Source organism: Saccopteryx bilineata, chromosome 12 (genome assembly GCF_036850765.1).
Source record: "Saccopteryx bilineata isolate mSacBil1 chromosome 12, mSacBil1_pri_phased_curated, whole genome shotgun sequence".
Classification (NCBI taxonomy): Eukaryota; Metazoa; Chordata; class Mammalia; order Chiroptera; family Emballonuridae; genus Saccopteryx; species Saccopteryx bilineata.
This window is the reverse complement of record NC_089501.1, coordinates 45,272,750-45,291,557: the sequence shown is the minus strand read 5'-3', so window position 1 is coordinate 45,291,557 and position 18,808 is coordinate 45,272,750. Positions and strand designations below refer to the sequence as shown.

The 18,808-nt window shown below is 42.8% G+C and overlaps 1 protein-coding gene across 1 annotated transcript in view; it reads right to left on the bottom strand.

The window, feature by feature from the left end:
• CCDC170 (coiled-coil domain containing 170) overlaps nt 1-18,808 on the bottom strand; it is a 106,605-nt gene that overhangs the window by 34,405 nt on the left and 53,392 nt on the right. Inside the window, exon 6 of the mRNA XM_066247888.1 lies at nt 13,411-13,728. Within this exon, the coding sequence (XP_066103985.1) occupies nt 13,411-13,728 (318 nt within the window). The remainder of the gene's footprint in view (nt 1-13,410; nt 13,729-18,808) is intronic.

Sequence of the window (18,808 nt, the reverse complement as noted above, 5' to 3'; positions counted from 1 at the left end):
AGAGTGTCCCATGTAACTTGAAGAGTATAACTTTTAAAAACCACCAGTATGTGGATGGCTGAGCCGTGCAGAGTCTAACAACCTCCTTCCCAAGGTTCTGGGGTCCAGGGAGGAGCCACCAGCTGAGAACCCCCTCATTCTTCATGCATCACAGCACTCCGTTCCATAAACGTATTTAGATCCCAGCGCACATGACACCACCAGGTTCTTTTTCAGAGATAAATTTACATAAATGTATCCAAGTAAATTTGTGTTCCAGTCTTACTCGGTTCTTGGGAACCTCAAACGCCAGGGCCTGGGTGAATATGTGTGTCCCCCCAAAACTGTAAGGTGGGGGGGTGTCCTTCAGTCAGAGAAGTCTAAAGAATCAGGAAGCATTTTCTCTCTTTCTTTTTCTTCTTTTCCTTAATATCATCGGTTAACATATCCCCGACATTCTGTAGGGCAAAGTGTACCAGGCACTTTAACACTGGAAGAAGGTAGGGAATGATGGAGGGGAGAGGGAATGTACTAAAGAGCACATACCTCAATTATCTCTTAACCAAAAAAAAAGAAGGCACTGTAGTAAACTACACTTCAAACACAAACAGCTTGATTTTTGGAAGTAAAGTCATAATGCCCTAAAAATTAATTCACTTCCCAGGGACAAGTAGTTACTGATTTCACCAAAGAGGCACTTTTGCACTAAGATTGAACCAAATGGAAACACAAGAGCTCTAAACCTAAGGAAGAGCTTCTTGGGTCACTGAAGGACCAGTGCCTTTTAGATATAAACAACTCTCTTCTGATTATTCAAGTTATAATTTTCACTTAAGAAATATGTAAAATAAGTTATCAGGAACCAGGTATAACATCAACCAAATTCTCCTTCCCTCTCGTCATCATGAGCAGCCGACACTATTGACTGGCTAAGAACCTCACCCTCTCCACCTTGGTGCATGTCACCCTTTGCTATGGGTTGAATTAGGTACCCCAGAGAGAGGTATGTTGAAGTTCCCCAGTACCTCAGAATGTGGCCTTAACTGAAAATGGAGTCTTTACAGAGATAATCAAGTTAATATGAGGTCATTAGGGTGGGCCTTAAGACTATACGACATGTATACATATAAAAGGGGACATATGAACACAAGAGACACACACAAATAGAAGGAGAAAGGTGGAAAGCTGCAGACAGAATGCCATCCATAAGCCAAGTGGTAGCCTGAGGCCACCAGAAGCAAGACAAGAGGCACGGGACAAATTCTCCCTCCCAGTCCTCCGAAGAAACCAATCCTGCCGACACCTTGATCTTGGACTTCCAGCCTCCAGGACAGTGAGACAATAAATTTCTGTTGTTTAAGTGCCCCTCCCCCTCTGTTCGTGGTACTTTGTTAGGGCCACCTTAGGAAATGAACACACTCTAAAGACTGAGCGAAAGTCCTTATCTACTCACTCTTCCAAATGCCCTTGTAGCCAGAGGTGAGCGTGTAACATAATATGGGACCATGAAAGGTCAGTGGAAGCCTGCTGAAGCTTCCTGCTAAATGTCTGGCTTATTAGGATGGAGGATCAAGAACAGAACAGAATGCTAAGCTCAGAAGGAGGGATGGGGGTTGGGGAGCACACCTCTGGTCTTTTTGGGAGTCAGACTGGGTTCTCACAGCACCCCCTCAGCTGCCAGACTAAGAAACACTCCAACAGAAAAAATAAAGCTTATGTGTACATAAAGCAGAACAAAAGAGCTTTAGATCTAAATGTGTGTGAGCTTGTATTCGTTTCTCTTTAATTTAGGAAGTGACATAGAAATCAATCACGGGCATGTCCTCCTGGTACGTAATCAATTCTCATCCAGCTGATGACCCAGGAAGGCAACATCTAAAAGTGAGACAAAAATTTTGGCCTCAGAACTCCCAACTAAAACCTGAAACTGTCACAACTTTCTGTCATTATACAAGAAAATCATTTCAAAAACACCTGTTATGGGGGTCCTGAAATTTCAAGGCTAACTAACATCTAAATAACTCATTTAGAATTTCTGGAGATTGATTGTAGAACATTTCTTTGAAAGAGTGTTTTCAAATGGGAGGTGATTTCAACCGCGAGGGACAGATGGCAACGTCTGGACACATGTTTGGTGGTCACAGATGGGAGGAAAGAAATTCTAGAAGTCCAGAGATCCTGACAACCACCCGACAATGCGCAGAATGGCCCCCAAAACAAATGATTACCCAGGTCCAAAAGTCAACAGTGCCAAGACTGAGAGACCCTGCTCTCAGAGATAGCAAAACATTTTTTAAAAGAATATTAGGTTTCGCTATAAGCGCAAAAGCAAGGAACAAGTAGAAATGGCTTGTTGGGAAAGTGTGGGTGGTGTCCTAAATTCTACTGAGAACTGCACACACAAGAGAGTGAGCACGAATAGCAAAGGGGTAAACATGCGAAGCGATGCTCAGCAAGTAGGAGTTGACGCGAAGTGGGGAACTCGCCAGGCCCAGCCTGAACCCACCGCTGGGCCTCCGCGTGGGAATTACTCAATTTTTGACTGTGTGTTTAGCCGTGGCAGCTGGCAGGGGTGTGTGGCCTCCACAACAAACATATTCATCAATTTGTAAAGCTCCCATTCTTCAGAAACATTTCTAAAACAATGTATGAAATCTATTTTCTCCTGATTTTACTTGAAGATGAGTCACACAAGATGTTAGCTATATGCTTGATTTTGAGCTTTTTAAATGGTGAGAGCAGCTACCGGAAAAAATTACAGGGTAGGAAAGGCAGACAAAGGCACTAAAGAGACTCTGAATCAGCCTAATTTTTACGAGAAGTGGGGGGAAGGCCACCCAGCTTAACCAATTTACACCATTTTGCTTTAGAAAAATAAACATATACATCATGCTGACAATTTTATGCCACGTTTCATATGCTGGAATTAAAACAGTAGCAGAAAAACATTTGGGAAAATACAGTGTGTCCGTAAAGTCATGGTGCACTTTTGATTGGTCACAGGAAAGCAACAAAAGATGATAGAAATGTGAAATCTGCACCAAATAAAAGGAAAACCCTCCCAGTTTCTGTAGGATGATGGGGCAGCATGTGCGCATGCGCAGACGATGACGTAACACCGTGTATACAGCGGAGCAGCCCACAGTCATGCCAGTTGAGATGTGGACGGTACAGAGGAAAGTTCAGTGAGTTCTGTGGCTCGCTAAATTTGAATCCGTGACCAAAGTGCAATGTGAATATCGGCACATTTATAACGAAGCGCCACCACATAGGAATAACATTACTCGGTGGGATAAGCAGTTGAAGGAAACCGGCAGTTTGGTGGAGAAACCCCGTTCTGGTAGGCCATCAGTCAGTGACGAGTCTGTAGAGGCCATACGGGATAGCTACCTAAGGAGCCCTAAAAAATCTGTGCGTGAACCCACATCAAACTGCACTGAATAGGTATGAAACTGGGAGAGTTTTCCTTTTATTTGGTGCAGATTTCACATTTCTATTGTCTTTTGTTGCTTTCCTGTGACCGGTCAAAAGTGTACCATGACTTTACAGACACACTGTAGAAGAGGGGAGCAATAAAATGAAATAGCAAAGAATCATTAGCTACTGAAGTGAATTTAATACAATTCCAGGTAAATAACCCAATGAAACTTTTCTCCATTCTGTAAATAATTCCTTTCCCCAATCTAGTACCTGTGTACAGGTCACATGCAAGACTGAGTTACTCTCTGAGACGCACACATCACATCTTACAAGGATGAAATTTTATACCCACAAAGAGTATGCTATGTCGGACAAAAGACTCACTAGGGTCACTTCTAGAACACATATGAGTTTTAGAGAATTTTTTAAAGGGAATTTTAAATGTTCTATCGCTAAAGGAAATTTACAAATGCAACCATCAACTTTGAGTTAATGATCACTCTAAGATTTTTAAGAACATTAAAGATGGACACATGGACTTCTTCCTTTTGAACAAGCATAATAATCTCAATAGACTCAATAGGAGAAATAGTTCCTAATGGAATTATCTACAGGATATTGATATTATTCACTTTAAACCTCACTGATTAGAACATCAATAATTTGCATTTGATGAAAATTTAGAGTTGGGATGAAGTTGACTAAGCAAAGCTTTATAGAATATGAGATTTATTAATAGTCTAAACAAAATACAATTAAACAAGCTTCAGTCATGTGTGTGAATTACATCATTTTTCTCCACTAAATAGGTGCCCCTAAGTGACTGTTCTAGGCACCCACACATTATCAAAGGGAGGGAAAAGGAGAGAAGGAGGGAGGAGGAGAGAAGGAAGGAGAGATGGAGGGAGGAGGAGAGATGGAGGGAGGATGAGAGATGGAGGGAGGAGGAGAGAAGGAGGGAGGAGGAGAGAAGGAGGGAGGAGGAGAGAAGGAAGGAGGATAGATGAAGGGAGGAGGAGAGATGGAGGGAGGAGGAGAGATGGAGGAAGGAGGAGAGATGGAGGGAGGAGGAGAGATGGAGGGAGGAGGAGAGGAGGGAGGAGGAGAGATGGAGGGAGGAGGAGAGATGGAGGGAAGAGGAGAGAAGGAGGGAGGAGGAGAGAAGGAGGGAGGAAGAGAGATGGAGGGAGGAGGAGAGAAGGAGGGAGGAGAAGAGATGGAGGGAAGAGGAGAGGAGGGAGGAGGAGAGATGGAGGGAGGAGAAGAGATGGAGGGAAGAGGAGAGAAGGAGGGAGGAGGAGAGATGGAGGGAGGAGAAGAGATGGAGGGAAGAGGAGAGAAGGAGGGAGGAGGAGAGAAGGAGGGAGGAGAAGAGATGGAGGGAAGAGGAGAGAAGGAGGGAGGAGGAGAGATGGAGGGAAGAGGAGAGAAGGAGGGAGGAGGAGAGAAGGAGGGAAGAGGAGAGAAGGAAAGAGGAGGAGAGAAGGAGGGAGGAGGAGAGAAGGAGGGAGGAGGAGAGATGGAGGGAAGAGGAGAGAAGGAGGGAGGAGGAGAGAAGGAGGAAGGAGGAGAGAGAGGAGAAGCAAAGGCAACAATAGATGATATTTATTGTTGCTATTTGTCAGGCAATGTGTGAAGGATTTAATGACAATTTTATTTTCATTTAACGCTTACAATAAACAACAACCCTAGGAGACAGATACTGTTACAGATCTAGGAACCCTTATCTGCAATTCCAAAATCCAACAGGATCTGAAAACTGACAGGCTTCTTGTAGCTCATTTCCTGATATAGCTTGATCTGACCGGGTCTGGCAGCAATCCCTGCCCAGAAATGACCCGAGACTTTTCTCTTTTTTTCTTTTAATTTTATTTTATTTTAATTTATTGGGTGTACATAGATTCTACTGTCCCCTCAAATACCTCCCCCTCGTGTTCCCCACCACACCCCCCTTGCCCCCCTCCTCCCCCGGTTTTGCTTTTCTGCTCTCATCCCATCCTATCATCCCCTTTCCCTCTGTCCGCTTTCCCTCTGGACCCTTTGATCCTGCCTCTGTCTCTATTCCGTTCCTCAGTTCATATTGTTCACTGGATTCCTTGTGAAGTCATATGGTATTTTTCTTTCTCTGCCTGACTTATTTCACTCAACATAATAATAGTTTCCAGGTCCATCCATGTGTCGCAAAAAGTAAGATTTCCTTCTTTTTCATGGCCCCATAGTATTCCATTGTGAATATGTACCACTGCTTTTTAATCCACTCGTCCACTGATGGACACTTGGGCTGTTTCCAGATCTTGGCTACTGTAAACAATGCTGCCATAAACATGGGGGTGCATTTCTCCTTTTGAATCATTGATGTGGTTCTTGGAATATATTCCTAAAAGTGGATGCCTGGGTCAAAAGGCAGTTCCACTTTTAATTTTTTGAGGAATCTCCATACTTTTTTCCACAGTGGCTGCACCAGTCTGCATTCCCACCAGCAATGCAGGAGGGTTCCCTTTTCTCCACAACCTCCTCAGCACTTACTATGTGTTGTTTTGTTAATGAGCGCCATTCTGACTGCTGTGAGGTAGCATCTCATTATGGTTTTAATTTGCATTTCTCTAGTGATGTTGAACATTTTTTCATATGCCTATTGGCTATCTGTATGTCCTCTTTGGAGAAGTGTCTATTCATTTCTTTTGCCCATTTTTTGATTGGATTGTTTATCTTCCTGGTGTTGAGCTTTACAAGTTCTTTATAAATTTTGGTTATTAATCCCTTATTAGACGTATTGTCGAATATGTTCTCCCATTGTGTGGTTTGCCTTTTTATTTTGTTTATATTGTCTTTAGCTGTGCAAAAGCTTTTAGTTTGATACAGTCCCATTTGTTTATCCTGTCCTTTATTTCCCTTGCCCATGAAGATAAATTAGCAAATACATTTCTGTCAGAGAGCTTATTGCTTATGTTTTCCTCTAGAATGCTATGGTTTCATGATTATATTTAAGTCTTTTTATCCATTTTGAGTTTATTTTTGTGAATGGTGTATGTTGGTGGTCTAGTTTCATTTTTTTGCAGGTAGCTGTCCAATTTTCCCAACACCATTTGTTAAAGAGATTGTCTTTACTCCATTGTATGCTCTTACCACCCTTGTCAAATATCAGTTGTCCATAAAGCTGTGGGTTTATTTCTGGGTTCTCTGTTCTGTTCCATTGATCTATATTCCTGTTCTTATGCCAGTACCAAGCTGTTTTGAGTACAATGGACTTGTAGTATAACTTGATATCAGGAAGCGTGATACCACCCACTTTATTCTTCTTTTTCAAGATTGCTGAGGCTATTCGTGTTCTTTTTTGGTTCCATATAAATTTTTGGAATATTTGTTCTATATCTTTGAAGTATGTCACTGGTATTTTAATACGAATTGCATTGAATTTATAAAATGCTTTGGGTAATATGGACATTTTAATGATGTTTATTCTTCCTAACAATGAACACAATATATGCTTCCACTTGTTTATATATTCCTTGATTTCTTTTATCAATGTTTTATAATTTTTCAAGTAAAAGTCTTTCACCTCCTTGGTTAAATTTACTCCTAAGTACTTTATCTTTTTGTTGCAATAGTGAAGGGGATTGTTTCCTTAATTTCTCTTTCAGACAGATCATTGTTGGTATATATAAAAATGCCTCAGATTTCTGAGTATTAATTTTATATCCTGCTACCTTGCTGAATTCATTTATCAGGTCTAGTAGTTTTTTGACTGAGACTTTAGGGTTTTCTATATACAATATCATATCACCAGCAAATAATGATATTTTCACTTCTTCTTTTCCAATCTGGTTGCCTTTTATTTCTTCTTCTTGTCTGATTGCTGTGGCTCAGACTTCCAGAACTATGTTAAATAAGAGTGGTGAACCCCTGCCTTGTTCCTGATCTTAAGTGGATTGCTTTTAAATTTTGCCCATTGAGTATGATGTTGGCTGTGGGTCCATCATAGATGGCCTTTATCATGTTGAGGTATGTTCCCTGTATTCCCACTTTGCTGAGAGTTTTGATCATAAATGGGTGCTGGATTTTATCCTATGCTTTTCCTGCATCTATTGATATAATCAAGTGGTTGTTCTCCTTCCTTTTGTTTATGTGATGAATCACATTGACTGATTTGAGAATGTTGTACCAGCCTTGCCTCCCCAGAATAAGTCCCACTTGATCATGATGTATGATTTTTTTCATGTACTGCTGTATACTGTTTGCTAATATTTTTTTGAGAATTTTAGCATGTAAATTCATCAGGGTTATTGGCCTATAGTTTTCTTTCTTTGTGCTGTCTTTGCCTGATTTTGGAATTATGCTTGCTTTATCAAAGAAGCTTGGAAGTTTTCCCTCCTCTTGAATTTTTTGAAATAGCTTGAGAAGGATAGGAATTAGTTCTTCTTTGAATGTTTGGTAGAATTTGCCTGTAAAGCCATCTGGCCCAAGGCTTTTGTTTGTTGGGAGTTTTTTGAAAATTGTTTCAATCTCATTTGCTGTAATCAGTCTATTTAGGTTTTCTGATTCTTCCAAATTGATTTTTGAAAGACTATATTTTTCAAGGAATTTGTCCATTTCACCTAGGTTGCCTAATTTTTTGGCATATAGTTCTTCATAGTATTTTCTTACAATCCTTGTATTTCTGGTGTGTCAGTTCTTACTTCTCCATTCTCATTTCTAATTTTATTTACTTGAGTCCTCTCTCTTTCTTTCTTGGTGAGTCTGGCTAAGGGTTCATCGATCTTGTTTACCTTTTCAAAGAACCAGCTCTTGGTTTCACTGACCCTCTGTATTGTGTTTTTAGTCTCTATGTCATTTATTTCCACTCTGATCTTTATTATTTCCTTCCTTCTACTTCCTTTGGGCTTTACATGCTGTTCTTTTTCTAGTTCTTTTAGTTGCAGGGTTAAGTTGTTTATTTGAGCTTTTTCTAGCTTCTTAAGGTATGCCTGTAGGGCTATGAACTTCCTTCTCAGGACTGCTTTTGCTGTGTCCCATAGATTTTGAATTGTTGTATGCTCATTTTCATTTGTTTCAAGGAAATTTTTTATTTCTTCCTTGATCTCATTGTTGACCCACTCATTATTTAATAACACACTGTTAAGTTTCCAAGTGTTTGAGTGTTTTTCTGTTTTTCTATTGTAGTTGATTTCTAGTTTCATGCCACTGTGGTCAGAGAAGATGCTTGATATGATTTCAATCTTCTTAGATTTGTTGAGACTAGTTTTATGCCCTAATATGTGGTCTATCTTAGAGAATGTATCATGAGCACTTGAAAAGAATGTATATTCTGCTGCTTTAGGGTGAAAAGTTCTGAAGATATCTATTAAATCCAGTTGATCTAGTATGTCCCTTAATTCTGCTGTTTCTTTGTTAATTTTTCTCTTCCTGTTGGGGTGTTCCCTTTATCATTATGTAGTGACCTTCTTTATCCCTTACTATAGATTTTGTTTTAAAGTCTATTTTGTCAGATGTAAGTATTGCTACCCCAGCTTTTTTTTTTCATTTCCATTTGCATGAAATATTTTTTTTTATCATTTTACTTTCAGTCTATATGTATCTTTTGTTTTGAAATGGGTCTCTTGTAGACAGCATATGTATGGGTCCTGTTTTCCTATCCATTCAGCCACCCTATGTCTTTTGATTGGAGCATTTAATCCATTTACATTTTTTATCATCATCTTTTTTTATTATTAATTTTAATGGGGTGACATTGATAAATCAGGGTACATATGTTCAGAGAAAACATCTCTAGGTTATTTTGACATTTGATTATGCTGCATTCCCATCACCCAAAGTCCAATTGTCTTCCATCACTTTCTAACTGGTTTTCTCTGTGCCCCTCCCCTCCCCTAACCCCCTTCCTCTCCTTCCCCCCACCCTGTAACCCCCACACTCTTGTCCATGTCTCTGAGTCTCATTTTTATGTCCCATCTATGTATGGAATCATATAGTTCTTAGTTTTTTCTGATTTACTTATTTTGCTCAGTATAATGTTATTATTGATATGTACTTGTTTATTGCCATTTTTTTCTTTAAATCTGCATTCCTCTTTTACTAGATTTTTTTCCCCACTTTATTGTGTCTATAGCAGGCCCCTTAACATTTCTTGCAGCATTGGTTTGGTTGTGATAAATTCCTTGAGGGGTTTTTTTTTTTGGAGGGGGGGTTGTTTTTGTTTGTTTGTTTGTTTGCCTGGGAAGCTTTTTATTTCTCCTTCAATCTTAAACGAAGCCTTGCTGGATAAAGAAGTCTTGGTTGTAGGTTCTTGTTCTGCATTACTTTGAATATTTCTTGCCATTCCCTTCTGGCTTCAAGTGTTTCTGTTGAAAAGTCAGATATCATCCTTATGGTGGTTCCTTTGTAGGTGATTGACTTCTTTTCTCTTGCAGCTTTTAGTATTCTTTCTTTATCTCTTAGCTTTGGTACTTTGATTATGATGTGTCTTGGTGTGGGTCTCTTTGGGTTCTTTTTTAATGGGGTTGTCTCTGCTTCTTGAACCTGTGTGACTCTTTCCTACATCAATTTAGGGATATTTTCAGCTATAATTTCTTCAATCAGGTTTTTTTTTATCCCTTGTTCTTTCTCTTCTACTTCAAGAACCCCTATTATGTGGATATTGTTTCTCTTCATGTTGTCACAGAGCTTTCTTAGAGTTTCCTCAGACTTTTTCTTTCTTTCTTTTTTTTTTTCTGAAGCTAGAAACGGGGAGAGACAGTCAGACAGACTCCCACATGCGCCCGACTGGGATCCAGCCGGCACGCCCACCAGGGGCAATGCTCTGCCCACCAGGGGGCGATGCTCTGCCCCTCCAGGGTGTCACTCTGCCATGACCAGAGCCACTCCAGTGCCTGGGGCAGAGGCCAAGGAGCCATCCCCAGTGCCCGGGCCATCTTTGCTCCAATGGAGCCTTGGTTGCGGGAGGGGAAGAGAGAGACAGAGAGGAAGGAGAGGGGGAGGGGTGGAGAAGCCAATGGGCGCTTCTCCTATGTGCCCTGGCCAGGAATCGAACCTGGGTCCCCTGCATGCCAGGCCGACGCTCTACCGCTGAGCCAACCAGCCAGGGCCTTCCTCAGACTTTTGATCCTTTTTTTTCTTTTTGCTGTTCTGCTTCCATGCTTTCGCATATCTTGTACTCTAAGTCACTGATTTGATCCTCTGCTTCACCCAGCCTGCTTTTAATTCCTTCTAGTGTAGTCTTCATTTCCGATACTGTGTTTGTCATTTCTGTCTGGTTCTTTTTTATGATTTCATTGTTTTTTCTCATGCTTGTTATCTCTTTATTTAGGTGTTCATTTTATCTATCCATTGTTGTGCTAAGATCTTTGAGCATCCTAACAATCATTATTTTAAACTCTGCATCCGGTAATTTGGTTATTTCCATCTCACTCAGTTCTTTTTCTGGGGATTTCTCTTGTTGATTCATTTGGACCGCATTTCTTTTTCTTCCATTTTGTCTGTGTATACACTCTTCTTTTGGGTGTGTTGTTTGTGTAGCTAGCTGAGTCTAGGGTTGGTATTGTCTGCCTCCAATTCTCAGTTGTGTTGTTTCTAGGTCTTCTTGGGTTGGCATCAGCTGTTGTTTGTAATCTGCCATGGACTACTTATCTGCTATCACTATTCTTTTTGCTATTTGTGTCAGCATTTTCTATGTCTTAGCTGGGTCAGGTGTGAGGATCCCTTCCTTAAGCTACCACTCTAACAAGGGTTGTTAGGTCCTGAATTGATACTCTCCCCATCTGGCCACTAGATGTGCCTGTCTTGAACCTCCCTGGCCGGAGCCTGGTGCAGATCAGTGAGAGTCACTGCCAATGACTGGCTGTTATCAACCTTTCTGGAGCTACAGGTGATCCAGATCATGTGGCTGCCTCTGCTGGGCCCAAGTGCTGTTATAAGTATCAGTTGCACTCCTAGGCTAGCTTTTATCTACTCTTGGCCAGGGGAAGTTCCTTTAAAGTTCAAGTTCCCCTGAGATCTGCTTTCTGCTGCCTCTTATTGCTGGCTACTTGTTGGGCTCAGTACTGTAATTCAGTGATTAGGTACAGTATTGAATGTGGCTTGCCCCTTAGCCTCAGATGTCTTTCTATCCAGACATTTTATTTATTTCATTTTATTTTGTTTTTTTCTTCTTTTCCAGCACTCAGAAGGGTGTGGTCTTAGGGGTCCAGTGGGTGTGGCCTCTGTGCTCCTGATGTACAGTCTGTCTGCCACCCCCCAGTCACTGCTGTTGTCACCTCAGGCATTTGGGCTCTGGCGCTGCCGGTGCCAGCCCACTTCCGCATCCGCCACAGCTTCCCCCACCCCTGGTGGGCCCACACGCACCCACTTAGACCACTCCCGAGGTCACCAGGGCCCCAGCCGCCGCCAAGAGTGGGCTCACACCGCAGGCATGATTGCGCACGAGCTCAGACCTCCACAGCAGCCACTGTGGTCTGTGCCGCCACAGGCAGGCCCATGCACAGCCACTGGGACCACCTCTGCTGTCGTCAGGGCCCCCTCCTCCTCCATAGGTGGGTGGGATTGTGTGCAAGGTCGGACCTCCACAGAGGCCACTGTGGCTCCTGGCCACTCTCACCTCTGCAGTTGCCCGGGCTCAGCCGAGGGCAGGCTTGCGCGCTCACTCCAACCTTCACAGCGGCCGCCAGGACTCGCGCCTCAGTGGGAAGGCTTGCACGTGCCCGCGCAGACCGCCGGGTCTCCTACAGCCGAGCCCTGCCACCGCTGGCCTGCCCACCCCCAGCGAGCACTCAGCAGCCTGGGGGGACAGCATAGCTCAGACCCCAGCACTCACTACCTGTGTCCCTCGCGTGCTGCCTGCCTCTCCGCGCCTCTTTGTTCTGACTGCAGCAGGAGAGCCTCGGGTGGGCGGGGTCATTTCTTCCCTTTGCTGGTGTTGCTGCTCCGAGGAAAAATGTTCACTTTAGATTTGGGGCGTGTTTCAGCCCAGGGGTCAGGGTGTCCATCCCTCAAAATGCCCCCCCCCCGTGCCTCCGAGACCACACTCCCCTGGCAACTGCAGTCCTCCCAGCACTCCCTGCCCCTGGGGCCCCGGGCAGGTGGCTGTGAGTGAGGCTCTCCGTACAGTCCCTTTAATATGAGGCCTGGGTCCAAGAGTTCTGTGTCCTTCTCTCAACAGTATCTAGGCTCCTTTCTCAGCCAAATACAGTCTGTTTGACCCTTCCGGGTTCCAGGGCTTTAGGCTGGGACTGCAGTTCTGGGGCTGAGGACCCACAACCCGCAGGGCACTCCTCCCCACCACGCGAGTCCCTCCCGGCTGCCGCCCACTCCCGGGAGCAGGGCAGCCCTTTCTGCGTCTTTGCCTTTCCTACCAGTCTCAGTGTGGGTTCTTTGTTGGTCCTTGGCTGCAGAATCCTCTTAGCTTAGTCCAAAGTTGGTCTTTCAAGGTAACTGTTCTCAAAATTAAGTTGTAATCCACTTTGGTTCTGGGAGGTGCAAGTTGGAACATCCACCTACTCCATGGCCTTCTTGTCTCCTGTGACCTGAGACTTTTCATACTCTCGGTGTGTGACACGTGGTGGAGGAGACACAGGCTCTGCTGCCGGACGATGAATGTGGTAGATTACTGGGTCTGTCTCTGGCCCCACTGAGGGGGAATGTGTAAGACTGCTTTCTCTGTTACTTTTCTAAACTAGAAAATTCTGAGGTCAAAAATATATTGGACCCTAGGGGCTTCAGAGAAGGGCTGTGGACTGTGGGCTGTCCCTGTACAGATGGTGAGTAAACAAAATCTCAGGCACCTTCCCAAGGTCACACCTGGAGTGAGTGAGCATGCAGTAGAGACAGGACCAGCCTAGGAGGCCTGACTCCAAAAACCACCATGTACTTAGCAATCATGTGCGTGACTTTCCAGGCTTTGTAAGTCTACATATATAATCGAAAGATATAAGACCACATTCAAATGATACTTCTAACTCAGGTAGCTGTCTTACCTGGGTGTGCTCAGGAAGGAGGTGACTGTCCTTAAGACCCACTCACCCTTTTCTGGCTCTCTTCCTGGCTGCCCATCTCTCGGATCCTCTGCAAAATGGCCTCTTCCGCAGCCCCCGTCGCTCCCACACCGCCCCTCAGGAGGGCTGTGACTTTCTCCCTGAAGGCGGAGTACTGGCTCTGCGAGGTGGTGGCCGCCTCCAGGCTGGCCTTCAGGCTTCGCTCCAGCTCGCAGGAGCCTTTCTTCCAGAGGTTCAGCTCCTGCCTCGAGGCATCCCAGGCCCGCTGGCCAGCGAGCAGCCGTTCCTGGGACACTTGAACTTCCCTCTCGAGGGCTTTCTTTGCCTCCACAGCATTGAGCAAGTCCTGAAACAATCACATCAAGTGGAGATGGAACCATTAGCAGCCAACGAGGGACACCTACCTTTGCTTTTCAAGGCATTAGGGTTCAACCTTCATTCCGTTTTAAAGACTAAATTCCCTACCAGCTCTTCACAAAGTTATTCGATTGTAAAGGCGATGTCAGGTAAATGTAGGTGTCTAAAGAAGAGGAGATGTCAAATATAAAGGCTAGGAAAAAACAGAAGTTGCCATATAAACCTTTTATATGTGGACCCCTGGGAAGAGTGAATCAAAATAAACTGTTAACTACCATACCCGTAGATTCAACCCACCTCTAACTATGTGTTCTCAAGCTTGGCATACAGGGAAATTGATTTTGAGTAAACAGTAAACCCTCAGAGTCCCACCTAGACACTAAAAATTATTTGAATGAAGGTGTCTCTTTGATACTGTTCTAAATAACAGACTGTCATTCTCATGGAAACATCATGGCACAAAGGAGAGAAAGGTCTTTCTTTCAATATTCATTGCCTGTACATCCCCTTTTCTCATAAAGACAAACTAACACCAATGGGAGCTGAAGAAAGAACCAGAAATTGCTGGCCATTTGCTGGGTTGGAGAATAAAGGGTAGAGGGAAATAAACCACCATTCTTAGAATAATAATTTTAAAGAATGGAATATGTATTCTTAGGTTCATAAAAACAATGAAGAGCACAGGGCAGGTTACCTGTGCAGCTACGCCTATTTACCAGAACCTAGAACGGTCCAAAGAGATGTAAAAAGGGCCCCTTTAAAATCCATCTTTAAAAAAAAAATACTTGTCAACATTAAGTTCCAAAATACACAAGCTCACAGTAAGTAAGATTAAGCAGTTGGCTAACCAGCATTGCTATAGTATTGCAGCCTACTTACCTGACAAAAATTTTTTGTTTTTTTTTTTAAATAGTATGTCAGAATCAAAACAACAATAATCAAACAATTGTTTTGAATAACAGATTCTGCATCTAAACTAGCTAGTAACATCACAGGCTGCTAGTTAAAATGCAATCATCCCTTTTGCATAAAAACTGAACTTTAAAAGAAATTTATCTCCACCAACAGCATGGAGACAAAAAAAAATGCATATACTGCTTGAAATGCAACTTCCTACTTTTAATTTAAAGAGAGAGAGAGAGAATGCCTTACTTTTTTTTTTCCTTCTGGTGATTTTTTTTTTTTAAATCAAGGAAGTCTCAGGCATCAATTTGAAATAAAAGTCATCAAGTAGACCAGTAGTTAGAGAAAGCAGCCCTTTTCAGAGCTGTAATAACTGAACTAATTAGGGAACCTATTTTGTGAAATGCTTTGCTTTTAAAGGTCCTGGCAACAGCTTTGTGTGCCCAGCCCCTGTCTAACCTGGTCCTCTCTGCAAAGAGGCTCCGCTACTGCTGCTGATGAAATCTTGGCCCTTACAGCAGAGAGTCCAGGACCCTTTCTCACAAATACAATATTTTAACACTTTACAGATTTCTTTTCAGATAGTAATGCCCTAGCTGCCCAATGACAGTGACCAGCATCAGCGCCGGCGGTAACAAGTGAGGCCTGTATTTTACTTGGAAATGACAATCCTGACGTGTGGTTAGAAAACCGAGGTTCCAAACTGGATGATGCAGGGATAGAAGTCAATTCTAATCCCCTCAGATCTAAAACCCTATGGAATATTCAATATTTATTTTTATATTAAAAGAAAACCTCTAATGCAAAATAGAGGTGTTTCCATAGCCAATAAGATGATGTTTTAATTTTTAATTTATTGTGTTGAGATGGTTTCGAGTATGCCACTCAATATAACACCCTCAGCCCTCTAAACTGTGCCCCCCACGTCCCATGCAATCTCTTTCCACCCCATTTCACCCCCTCTGCCCCCCTCCATCCCCCCTCTCCCTCTAGGACTTGCTACCCTGTTTTCTGCATCTACATGGTACATATATATAATTTGACTAATCCCTTCACCTTCTCTGGTCCCATCCCCACTTCCCCTTCCCTCTGACAGCTGTCCATCTGTTCCCTGAGACCCGACCTCTGTTTCTATTTTGGTCCTCAGGTTATTGTGTTCACTAGATTCCACACAGTGGTATTTTTAACCAAATATTTACAAAGGTCCTCAAAATACACAAAAAATCGATCAGACACTTGAGTACTATAGACTTACTATCAGTCTGAAATACACAACCCAACTGGCTCTGAGGACTGTTTTCCACCCTAATACCAGACCGTGTGTCACTGCCTTAGGGACAAGAGCCAACACAAACAGATGCAGAGCACCAACACATGTCCAGCAAAAATCCGAAAATTCAGCAGTGATCCTCGAACACAGGGGCACACAGCAGCGGGTCCGATTTCTTCCCTGGACACATTTCGGCCCAGTGAGCTAGTCACTGCTTCTTGTATGAAAGGCAGAACTGGCGAGCCGGTGACAAGGCCTTGGGGACAGCCACTCTCCCGGAGCTCTGATTAAGCACTTCAGAACCCAGGGGCACTGGGCTGATCTCCTGGACACAGATGGCCTCAGACCGCAAATGCAATTACCTGTAGAGCTATCAGGAGGAAGCGGCCAGAGTGCAGGCTGGTCGCATGGCTACCTCAAGGATCCACTGAAGTAATGTGACATCAGTGTCGTCGGCCAGGACCTCGAGCCTGCTGTCAGACCACACTGACACGCAGGACGAGAAACGAGGAGCTCCCTCTGAGAGAATGCAGGGCTGACCTCCACAGAGGAAATCGCATTTGCAAATGAGGTCAAGCCCTATAGACTCCCTGGAGAGACTAGGATCACGTGACTAAAATTTGTTTTTAACTAACAAATCTTTAAATTCAGTCCTACCAAGACAGCAAATGAACCATGATCTCTTTGCAAGTACTTTTAACAAAAAACAACTCGAACTGCTATGATTTTCGCATTCAATTTAGCTTCTTAATTAAATACATGTCTGCGTTAATTCTCAATGAAGTGAATGATTCAATGCATGTCTGCATTAATTCCCAGTTAAATGCATGAAGAAATAAAACCAAAAGAGGATGTTGTGGGGAATACGGGGGAGGGGGGGTGCATTCGGGGGGGGGGGAGAACACTAGAATCTATGTAAACACAATAAATTAAAATTTAAAAAAGAAAGAAATGAAACCATTCAAAGGTTTGTATTTTTAAAGCACAGTTGATTTCTATTATAATGTTGCTAACTGTTGCATGGATCTGGATATGCACGAGATCAAATTGCCTCTCAAAAACTCAATGACTAATCGTGGTGGTGGGGGGGAACCTCAGGCTCCAGCTTCATTCTTCCAACCCGGGATAGATTTTGTGAAATGAAAACCCAGCTGGCGACCCCTACCTACTGCAGTTAAGGTGAACAAACAAACTCAGAAGTCGCCCCAAACAGGCACTCTCTACACGGGGGTAGAAGTCTGAAGTGTGAGAGGTACATATTTGCACCAAAATATGGAGCAAAATTGAGTATGCACATATCCTGTGGTCTTGCAATTCCGGGCCTGAAAATATACCTGTAGATTACTAAACATGGAAAATAAGGTATGTGCAAAGTTTTTCAATTATAATACAGCAAAAGATTAGGCACTACATGGATATTCATCGATACATGACTGGTTAAACAAATAGGAAGCATCCATTCTACAGAACATCATGTAGTCTTAAAAGGAACTGAGGAAGCTTTCTACACACTGATATAAAGGCTCTCCTTTTATATCAGTCAGGTGCCTAACCATTTGTACCTACATCAGAAAGAGAATCTCTCCACAAATGTGCACAGGCAACCGCCAACTCTGGCCATCCCTGGAGCAGGGAACCGAGCAGGTGGGCAGCAGTGGGAGGAAGATGTGAGGGAACGGTGGCAACTCTGGAAACATCCGGGGAATTTTGGTCTGTTTATAGTTCTGCCAATAGTGACAGGAATGTACACACATACACACCACACTTAGGCTGCATTAGTAGAAGTAAAGTATCCAGAATAAGGGAGGTGATGTCCTGCTCTTTCTTTTTCCCTGTTCCCATCTCCCTTGAACTAAACTAAATCTGAAGTTTGCATTTGGTTCTGGGATACAAATTTTAATTTAGGAAAAAACTCTCCTAGAACAGTGAGATTCAAAATATGAATAACACACTACTGTACCCCCTGCAACTCTCTGTTCCCAGTCCCAACAAGATAATTTCAGAAATTAAGGTTAAGAGTTTAGTAATTTCTATAGCAATGTGACATTGATTTTTTTGTTTATTGTAACAACTCGTTTAATAACCGTATATGACAACACAATGCTTATTCATTGCTCAGGTGAAGGGCAGGAGGCGCAGTATGGACTTGCAGAAATTATCATGACACTTTCTGTGGATGAGAGCACTGACATCAATCTTTGAAGACGGTACAGACCCCTCGGGCTTTGTAAAACTGGCATGTAACTAGCAATGTACTTGAGTTGCCTATTTGTTGTGCAATAGAAACACACTGCATGTGAGAGTTTAAGGTTGTTTTGCCAACTGCTACCCCAAAGTAAAAAGTATAGCAAACCCAATCCATTTATTTTGTCAAAACAATTTAAATTTCCATCAAAAGATAATGTAAATCTAATTATACCTTTACACAATAGACTGATAAAACTCTCTACAGACTCTGGCCAGATAGCCAAGGTTACGGGCTCGACCCCTGGTCAGGGTACAAACAAGGATCAACCAAAGACAGCATGGGTAAGTGGAACAACAAATTGATGTTTCTCTCTCCTCGCTCTCTCTCTCTTTCTCTCCTCTCCCCCTCTCTCCCTTCCTCTATCTCTAAAACTCAATAAATAAATAAAAAATTTAAACTGTCTCCAGATGAACAATTGAAGATGGATTTTGAAAACACTTGCTTTATTTTGGATACAAGTTACAAATAAATATCTTGAACTTGCTGAAATGGCTTTAAAAACTTTTCTGGTGCCAACAATCCTTTGTGAGACTCATTCTATGTAAGTGCTTTAAAAGCAAAACATAGGAACAGTTTAATTTACATTAGCCCCCGCAAGTAGCATTGCCGTCAACCCAACCAAGATGACAAAAGATGTCTGTGGCTTCT